The sequence below is a fragment of the Eptatretus burgeri genome, chromosome 5 (genome assembly GCF_056783735.1).
Source record: "Eptatretus burgeri isolate ZD-2024b chromosome 5, Ebu_testis_v1, whole genome shotgun sequence".
In the NCBI taxonomy this organism is placed as follows: Eukaryota; Metazoa; Chordata; class Myxini; order Myxiniformes; family Myxinidae; genus Eptatretus; species Eptatretus burgeri.
Window position 1 is genome coordinate 6,699,795 of NC_140965.1, and position 10,543 is coordinate 6,710,337.

At 42.5% G+C, this 10,543-nt stretch overlaps 1 protein-coding gene across 4 annotated transcripts in view; it reads left to right on the forward strand.

Moving 5' to 3' along the window:
• Window positions 1–7,869, forward strand: part of LOC147025785 (adenylate cyclase type 3-like) — a 104,396-nt gene extending 96,527 nt beyond the window's left edge. For all 4 annotated transcript variants that reach the window (XM_085880586.1, XM_085880584.1, XM_085880585.1 and 1 more), the window contains exons 18-20: window positions 10–136; window positions 240–364; window positions 4,647–7,869. In XM_085880586.1, the coding sequence (XP_085736712.1) occupies window positions 10–136; window positions 240–364; window positions 4,647–4,811 (417 nt within the window). In that variant the 3' untranslated portion in view covers window positions 4,812–7,869. The remainder of the gene's footprint in view (window positions 1–9; window positions 137–239; window positions 365–4,646) is intronic.
• Window positions 7,870–10,543: the final 2,674 nt, after the last annotated feature.

Genomic DNA, 10,543 nt, shown 5'->3' on the forward strand with positions numbered 1-10,543 from the left:
TCTGTACAGGTGACCGACGTGGACAATGCAACACGTTGGCAGCACATTGTGGACCTGGCGGATTTTTGCCTGGCTTTGAAAATCGCCCTAATGAACATCAACAACCAATCATTCAACAGCTTCGTATTACGAATAGGTATGCATTAGCTGCACGATTTACTTACATCCGAGTACTCGTAATAACATGATGTAAGACACACTTGATCAGTGTTGGTTGAAATGGTTGACTGGTTCTGCAGGACTCAACAGAGGCTCTCTGTTGGCGGGAGTCATTGGAGTGCGGAAACCGCATTATGATATTTGGGGGAATTCTGTGAACGTTGCCAGCAGGATGGAGTCTACAGGGAGGGTTGGAAACATTCAGGTCAGGCCTTTATTAGCAAAACTGATAAAGTGGTGTGGAGCTGGGTCACTCAATTGGTTTGAAGATTTGTGTTTCTGTGTGTTTGTCTGTGAATGTCTTTCAGCTACATTATCTGGAATAACCCTGAGGTTTATTTTGTTGTTGAACATATTTATTTATTTTTGCAGTGGATGGTTATGAGGTTTGATAGACAATAGGCTGTAGTACTAAGAGGCCCTTTGATATTTCTTTCAAGAGTTAAAGAATAAAGAAAAAAAAAACCGGATAACCATTAAAGGTGAGCTCTTAGTATTATCCTTTGCATGTGAGTTGATCAATGATCTGGGTTGAAGGGTCGAACGAAATTTTAACCGCGCAATAGGGATGAAGGCCGAGATGGAGGGGACTACATTGAAGCACAGAGGTGATTATGCAGCTCTGAAAAGTGAAAGAGGGTGGTTGGGGGGGGGGGGTGGGGGGTTGTGGGAAGATGATCAGTGGGGTCAACTAATTGGAGGTCATTGGATATTTGGTTATGTCGTCCAAGGAACTGACTCTTCTTGCAGCCAACCAAATACACTTGACCTTGTGTGCCTGGAGAAGGCAGGTCGGAACCATATATTCATGACAATATGAATTGCGAGTCAAAATTTCCATCTGACTTCCATGAAAAATAAATACAGTAGTAACAATCCAATTATTGCATTGCCTGCTCTTTATTTTTTTATTATTTTTTTTTGAATGTTTCTTGCAATTTCAATAAGATTATCTCTGTGTTTACGAACGTGACTCATCAATAAGTTGGTGTTGTGATGTTCTTGTTTGCGATCAGTGGCTTGTTCTTGTCACTTACCTATCTCATCCACCAAGTGTTGTCATTATCCATCCACAACGGTTTGAAATATCGTTCTGCATAATCATTTTCGGCCCCATCTCTCAATTGTGAAGAATCACTTAAAAAAAAAAACTTTTAATTTCACTATCCGGATTCAGATCTTCAATCAATTCGTCCTTGTCACACACCCAACCTGGACACAAAGTTTCATCCAAATCCGTCCACTACGTTTTGAGATATCCGGCTCACAGACAGACAGACAGACAGACAGACAGACAAACTTGGGTGAAAACATAACCTCAGAGGAATACAAAACGTAAACTGTTCACCCTGGCGGAGGTATGTACTGCACTGAGTGCCGTTCTAGTTTTCAAGGGGGTTGAGATCAGGGCTGTTTCCAGGCAAAGATAGGATATGAAGGCCATTATCATGTTGGTAGTCGTTCACCATAATTGGGAGAAGGTGCATCAATAAAGTTGGAAATTGGTGTTTTTATAAGAGAAAGAATAGTTTGAAATGACATAAAACTTTGTTTTGCCAGATTGTTTTGATTGAAATCCTTTCCGTGACACCCAGCGGTTTGATCGTGTGGCAGGGAGCAGAATCGGGTTGAAAATGGAGATTTTTTTTGCCTCTCTGAAGTGGTCACGGATAGTCGGCTTTGTTGTTTTTTTTAACTGATCTTCCAGGACTTGGATGTCGTTTCGAGGTTTCAGTGCCAGTATAACGTTGACAGTCACCCACACCAGGCTGGAATTGCACTCGCACACTATTCTGGCCCTGAGGATGTCGGACAATACCTCTCACTCCGTCAGGATGGAATTCATCAACGAATTTCCAAACAAAGTACAATCATTCTGAGCCTTACATGTTGAACTTGGACTCCTCTGAGAAAACAACTGAATCACTCACACACACACACTCACACACACACACACACACACACACACACACACACACACACACACACACACACACACACACACACACACACACTGATTTTCTCTCCAAACTGCCTGCTCCGGAGCTCGTTTCAGGCACACAATCCTCATTTTAATGTTGTCGTTCAGAAGCAGATTCTTTTGAGGCCGACGGGCACAGAGACCACAATCAACAAGGTCATTCACAGTCGTCCAAGAATGGATGTCATCCAAGTTCACAGTCATCCTTTCAGGTCCATTTTAAGAGGGGAAATGATGCTGCTCTGACTCTTTGACGCTTCATTATCTGAGCTTGTATTTCAGCCTCTTTCATCATCGTCCCCATTAATTGTCACCGCACCCTGCTGGTTTCCTTGTGCCTGTTCAGGAATTGGGCCACACATGACTGGTGAAATTTCATTACTAATGCAACTTTCCTCGTTCCAAGCTCATTTACACTCAAAGAAACGCTTACAGCTTACTCTCTGTGCTTCCAGTTCCACTTCCTTGCCCATTGGGTAGATTATTGCATCAGACAAAATACTATATCAGGCAAAATCCACGTATTACTCCCTTTTCTTATTATATATATATATATATATATATATATATATATATATAGATATATATATATATATATATATATATATATAGGGTGAGTCAAAAGTAGCGCCCAATTTCTGTTTTTTTGGCTGTCAGATTCTTTCTGGGAAGTCATGTTGTTAATAATTGTCTTGCAGATTATTAATTTTCATAATTTATTTACTTTTTTATTTTGTTTTGTAGGTTATTGCTGAGAGTTTGGAAAGTTACTGAATTTGCACCAAATCGAACCATGAATCACCTTTCAATGAATCAACGCATTGTGGTCGTGAAACATTACTACAAATGTAATGAACAACCAACGATGGCGGCACGCCGTTTGGAAAGGAATTCTATATTAACCCACCTCAGGGAAGAAACATACGATTGATTGTCGAGAAATTTGAAGCAACACGGTCGGTAGCCACTGCAAAGAAGTCCGGTCGTCCGAAAACGGCAACGAATGTAGCTAAGGCTGAAGAAGCCATCAGAAGACTGGAACGAAGTCCGCAAAAGTCAACTCGCCGTTTATCTGCAGAGTTGGAAGTGAGCCAATCAAGTGCTTTCCATATCCTTCACCAGAAAAAATGGAAACCTTACATTCCACGCTTACTGCATGCCCTTCCTGATGGAGATGACGACCGCCGTCTTCAATTTTGCGAAGAGTTCTGAGCTAAACTTCACGAAGAGGACACAATGCTAGACAACATCTGGTGGTCAGATGAGGCATGTTTTAAGCTTAATGACACAATTAACAGACACAATTGTGACTACTGGGCTGCGAATAACCCAAGAATGACAGTTGAGAAGGAGGTAAATTTACCTGGAGTGACAGTTTGGGCAGCCATATCTCCATTAGGGATAATTGGACCCTTTTCCTTTGAGGGATCTGTCACTGCAGAAATTTACCTGGATATGCTGCAAACTTTCTTTTGGCCCAGGGTACAAGATCAGGACTGTTATTTCGAGCATGATGGAGCTCCACCTCATAATGCACATTATGTTCGTCAGTGGCTTGATGAAAACTTTCCCAGAAAGTGGATCGGCCGCCGCGGTCCGATCGAGTGGCCGACACGCTCCCCAGACCTTACACCTCCAGATTTCTTTCTTTGGGGGCTCATGAAAGACCTTGCTTATCGTGAAAAGCCTCGTACCATTCAGGAATTGAAGGCTCAAATCACTGCAAGGTTTGAGGAAATTGATATCGAGCTCTGAAGACGTGTGTGCCGCTCTGTGCCTGCTCGGCTTCAATTGTGCATCGATCACGAGGGAGGGCACTTCGAAAATTGCAAGTAAAACAGCTTGGTACAGTTCCGTAATAACTTTTTTTTATTGAATAACTAGTTAGATAAACATGTCATTCGTTTATTTCTACCTTCTTGTACACTGTAATACAAATGGCAAACAAACAATCAACTAACAGAAATCGGGCGCTACTTCTGACTCACCCTGTATTTATATAATTTGAAGTTTTTGTTTATTTGTTTGTTTGTTTGTCTGCACGCGCTAATCTCCTGAACGGTGAAAGATAGGAGGAAACCTCTGAAACCAAAAATGTTGGGACGGGCCCCCATAAGGTTATAGGCTCGGTGGCGAGGCCCCTCGGCTGGGGGGGGGGTGTTTCTCCCCCTCACCAACCAACCCCCTTAGGCTATGACTGCTGTGGCCCAATAGGGAACTGATACTGGGCTCATGTCAGACCTATGTACAGAAAATTACATTCATTCAAAAAGAACCCGGGCAACGCCGGGCGCATTTCGCCGAATCATAAATATTTTCATGACAGTAAATACCTCTGATAAGAACATAGAATTAACCTCAGTTTGCACAATATAATGAGTGATGCTATAATATTTCCCACTACAGCATGTACCTCCTTTAGCCTGAGGTTCCTAGTGAAGAATAGTTTGTTGTGTGTGTGTGTGTGTGTGTGTGTGTGTGTGTTTGTGTGTGTGCGGTATCGCAGGTGGTGGAAGACGTGTATTTGGGACTCAAAGACTTTGGCTTCAATTTTGTGCGTCGTGGCCCAGTATTTGTGAAGGGCAAAGGAGAACTTATCACGTACTTTCTGAAAAACCGACTGCATGGGACGTCAAGCGATTCAACCGGCCTTCCTCATCAGGTCATTTGAGTGGGAAAGAGGCGACGACGTCGATGGACTCATTGAAATCCCTCGCACTTGGGTAACCATTGGATGCTGAAGATCTGCAAACAGAAACTGCGGACAAGTTTTACTTTTCTTCACAATTTTAACGTACAAACTTGTAACCTATGCAGTACACACTTGGGTAAATATATCGGTACCTTTATGGAGGTGTCTGCGTGATAACATACATGATTCACTTTTTGAGAAAAGGTGGTCCTTCCCCACCTCCCACACCCCCTTTCAACTGAACTCAACCATATTCGTTTAAGCTAAAATGCACTTCCTCTAATAGCATTAAGGAAGGAACTTAGACCTGGCCATTTGTTTTTTTTTGTACAAGGTACCCCTAAGTTTGTATGTGTGATCGTAAAAGGATGCTTGCATTACTTTACAAGGCACCCGACGGATTCGGACGACACTTGCTTTGTCAGAAAGGAAGCTTTGACATGACATCGGTGTAGAATTCTTCACGATGTGTACACAGCCAGTGCAGAGACAACATTCCAATCTCCCTTTCGTTAAACACGTATTGCCTCCTAGGTACCGTTGAGCAGGGAAGTAGTTGTTGCCGGGTGGAGGAGTTTGGCTTGTTGTGGATATGGCGCAGGCAACATGTGCCAAATGGCCTTGATCTTTCCGACCTTGTGCAATCGTTGGAGTCCTTCGCAGTCGCAAACTTCGCGCCGGACAGGCCAAAAATCTGCACTGGATTTTAACTACTTCTCAGCAGTGCAGCATTAAATAGTGGGAATGGGGTACGTTATTGAGAACTAGACAAGGAGCCCATTAACTCAAATGCACAAAGAGCATCAACGTGGCTCTGAAGCTCTTTAAGAGACCTCACAGTGATAACCAGAAAGCATCTGAAAATGCAAAGCTCGTCTTCGTCCCCTTTGTAGTCAGACTTCTTCTTCCTGGGTGTGTGAAAGATGACAAAAACAGCTCATAATGAAAATTGACAATTTTATGTAACGCTGACCTTTCACCTTTTGAGGAGTAGGAGGAGATTGGGACCATACTCTGTGCGGAGAGTTGGTGCTGCCTAAGCTGTTAGAACATCAACAACCTGGACGGGTCGCCATTCCGACACAAGATACCAGCAAGCTGGCACTCATTTTGCAGACCTTGGAAGGATGACAGGCCGAGTTAACTCCACCTGGTATTAATTCAACTGCTGAGCGGGATTTGAACTCAGGACCCTCGGATCCAAAGCCTGCCACCCTAACCATTAAGCCAACACCAGGCATAAACCTTTTGACCTTGTGACCAAATTATTAATTTGTTTTCTCCATATTCTCAGGAAAAAGGCTTTGTTGAAAATTTGATCACAAAAGTTCAAATGCTGAAAATTTTATGGCACGGACAGACACACCGACAGACAGGCAGACAGACAGACACACGCACACACAGAAGCAATTGCAAAACCCCGTCTCCTGCTGAGCGGGGGACGGGCTAATTGGAAGCAAAGTGTTGAAAAACATCCTCACGTTGTGATTGTGATGCAGTTCATACACAGAACATCCGTGCAAAGATGCACCGTGGAAACCAGGGGACCGAAAGCAAGGTGGTGAAGTCATGGTTGGTGTCGTGTTCCAGCTTAGAGTGCACTTCGTGGTGGAAACATTCTTCCGTCCGTTGTTTCCTTTCCGCACAAGTGATAAAAATTTACATTGTAACCATGTGTACAGCGCGGCCTTTGTGCATCTTGCTATTCTGCTGACTGGGTTAACAGTGTGGCCTGGAGGTACGCACACCCGCCTCGAAGATGTCTCGCCTGGGTTCAAATCCCGACCCAGCTATAAATTGGCATCCTGGTCTTTCACAGATAGGGTGATTCATCAATGTGTGTGTCGTCCCATCCGATGGACGTTAAACTCGAGTCCCATCTGCCAGAGTTAGTCGCCGGACGTTAAAGTTCCCATGGTGTCCTCCTTCCCGTGGAGTCAGTGAGCTATGGCCAGCACCCTCAACAAATTACAAATTCCTGCCATAACGACTGAGTCGAGCATCAGTCCTGGCCAGACGGTTCGTGAAAGACTTGGGCCAAAAACTTTTCCCTGGCCAACCCCACAATAACGTGGGAACAATTCTGGCAGTTAAAAAGAAGAAGCCTTCTACTGCCTCATCAGGTTAACAAATGTGTACAAAGCTCTAACAAGGAGAAGCACCTTGACTTGACTCCACAATGGATTGTCTCAGTATTGTCTGTTTGTTCTTATTTAGGCACAGGTTCTGGTGGAACCTCACACGTTAACTTGTGAGTTAATATACATGTTGTGTCTTTTTATCATTATTATAATTATTATTATTGCTATTACTTTTAAACTGAAACACCTGTGTTGATGACGATGGATTGCACAAGTCTGTTTAGTAATTCGGTTTGAAAAAGGTTGAGGACTGTCTTTATATTATATACCAGAAATGGTGGTATGATGGTTGGAGTGTCCGCTCCGAGTCCAGGAGGTTGGTGCTTCGAACCCTGGCCAAGTCATCAGAAAGACTTTAAAAAATGGTAGGTGCTGCTTCCTTGCTTGATAAGAGAATTAAAATTAAATTAAAATAATTAAGAGAAAAATTTTTTTTAAAGAGAATTAAAATTGAGAAAAGAAAGAGAACACAGAAGATGGTGAGAGGAGGAAAGGAGGAGTGTGGGAGGATTGGGGAGAAAGGGGAAAGAACGTTTAGAGGACATAGGAGTGAGAAGGGGACTTGTATAGAGCCTTTGGGGGTAGATAGTCTAAATAATCCACCATTTCTGCTATATAATAAGTCGATAGCCTCTTGCTGTATACTGTTCAGTTCAATAATATTGGGTTGGCTGATTTGCTGTTCCCATCTGAGTACATGTCCATCGATGCTGAGCAAAGAGTTTGAGATACAAATCCTACTCACTGCATTGAATTGTCTCCTAATGTACCTGTAATACCTGTAGAATACACGATGACTCTTAATATCTTTGTTCCACATCTGATGTACGTACAAGATCCTCCACGAGCCTTAACTGTTGAAAATATAGCACACAACATCATTAAATAGTCTGTGTTCCATTAGTAGTTTGTGTTTGAATCCTCGTCTCGCCAAATCAATACCAGGACGAAGACTGAGCATGGGTGAATCTCCACTCCACCAAGGTTTGAATCTTCACCCAGGTATAAACTTGCCATCTTGGTGTTTTTGCATGCATCGCAATCCATCCGCAATGTATGAGCCACACCTCGGATAGACGATAAGCTCGGTGTGCCGTCCGCTAACATTAGTTGGTGGATTTTAAAGACCTGACATTGTCTTTTGTGAAAATCAGACAAGTTATTGCTGGCACCCTGAATAATGTACAAATTCTTCCTCCCCAAATCGCTTTCAGCCGGTCAGGCCTGACAAGCTGTTTCATAAAGGACTTGGGCCAAAAACGTTCCCCTCCCAACCGCCACACAAGAAGGTGGGAATAATTGGGGCTATAGTAGTAGTAGTAGTAGTAGTCGTATTAGTAGTACAGCCATGCCATGATGAATTGTCTGATGAAAAATTACTTTCGAAGCCTGCATATCAACTTCCACAGGACTTCTTTCATAAGCCTTCGGGAAGACGATGGGAGGTATTTGTGGAACTTTTCAATTTAACGGACTCTTACGAAAAAAAAAAAGAAGCTCAAATGAGCTAAGATCCTCGTCCTCTTAATGATGACGTCATAAAAACGAATATGACGTCATTGTGATGTATCAGGTTTGCGATAAATGATCTGTGCTAATTCCCAGCTTGATTCCCGCAAACAAAATTCAAACAGCTTGCCGAGTTTCGGAGATAATGGTAAAAGGCGATTCCATTAGCGGCGATATTATGACGTCAACTTTTTTTTTCTAGGAAGAATTTCCAAAATCGGAGATGGTTACTGTCTGCGCGCGGGCTTTATGCATATACATGGCAAGTTTCACGAAGATCCGATGAAAACTCTGTGTTGTGAAACAAAAAATGTCAAAAAAAATAGCAATGACGTCATAAAAAAATTGATATGACGTCATAGTGATGTATCATATGTGCGGTCATTCATCTCTCCTAATGCCCCGTTCAATTCCCACAAACAGAATTCAAAAAGCTTGCCTAGTTTCGGAGATAATTTTTTCAGCGATTTCCATTAGCGGAGATATTTTGACATCATAACTTTTTTTTCTAGGAGGAATTTTCAAAATCTGAGATGGTTACTGTCTGCGCAGGGAATTTTTACATAAATACGCCAAGTTTCAGGAAGTTTCGATGAACACTGTAGGCTGTGAAACAAAAGAGTCCACACGAAGATGATGAAGAACAACAACGTGAGTAAGACTTAGAGATCCTCCCCGAGGATCTAAAAAGTCCACAAGAAGAACAACGTGAGTAAGACTTGGAGATCATCCACGAAGATCTAAAAAGCACCATTTGTCAGTTTGGGCCGATGTTTTGACATCATTTTTCAGCAAAATCATGGATTTAAAAAATAATTTCCTGCATTCTGCCTCGGTTGTGCTCTTTTTGACAACGGCACTACATATAAATCGCAGTCTGCGACGTTTATGGTCCACATGACGCGAAAAAACTCTCCCATACATGGATATTATTTGTGTTTGTAAACACTGTATTTGTTCAGTTAATCTGGTTTCGTGATCCATATGCAGACCTACGTTGATCCTCTACCCTGGTAAAGAATTTCACACATCATGGATGCACATGACCCCGCTTTATCCCTCGATGAAGACTTCTCGATGGCTGATATGTATATTTTTGTTGAACAAAACCTTATTGTGGGGCAACTTAGCATAACAATTGTGCATTTTGTGAGGAAAGCACCAAATTTGGCACACTAGTAGCCTATCATATTATGAACAGATTTGGATATTGGGCCATCTCAAAATTTTTGATGGCAGTGGAAAATGGCTGCCACAGCCATCAGCGGCTGAATTTGAGATGGACCAATATCCAAATCTGTTCATAATATGTTAGGCTACTAGTGTGCCAAATTTGGTGCTTTCCTCACAAAATGCACAATTGTTATGCTATATTGAGCTAAGTTGCCCCACTATTGGGTTGTTTGTTCTTTTTTCCATTTTTGTTGCTCTGCAGTTTCCACGTGGTTGTGAACTCCTTTTTTTTCCATGTGATGTTGCATAAGGAAATCCAGACGTAAGAAGAAGCCACCAAGCCCATCAAGTCCATGTCAGCCACGCTTTCCCGACAACTCAGGGGACAAAATACGATCCCTGCACCCCATTTGTATTTACCCTATGTACGCGAAACAAAAAGCGGGCTAAGACAAATGGTTCACTTCTGTCTGTCTGTCTGACCGTTGGTCTATCTCCAAACGTCAGTTTATGATCGAGGAATAACTTAATTTAAATTGAATATAAATTGGAAAACGAACCTGCAAAGCAGTAGTACTCTGGCTCTGAATTCTTCCCAATCACGCATGCGCAGAGAGGAGTGAGATGCTTACATTCTCTGTCTGCCTGTCTGGCAGTCAAACAAAATTGATTGTCATTCCAAACAGGAAACTTACTGTTAGTAGGAACGTCACAAAGGACAAAAACAATGGGCATGAAGAACTAATATAATGTGTTAGAAACAGTGGTGTAAAAGACGCTGCATCAATGGCGGCAAACTTCCGCTGATGAAGTCACCAGAAGCATTTTGTTTTTGGGTTGTCCATCCATCTATGCGTCCGTGATAGGTTTGCGTTGCTGTGATAACCG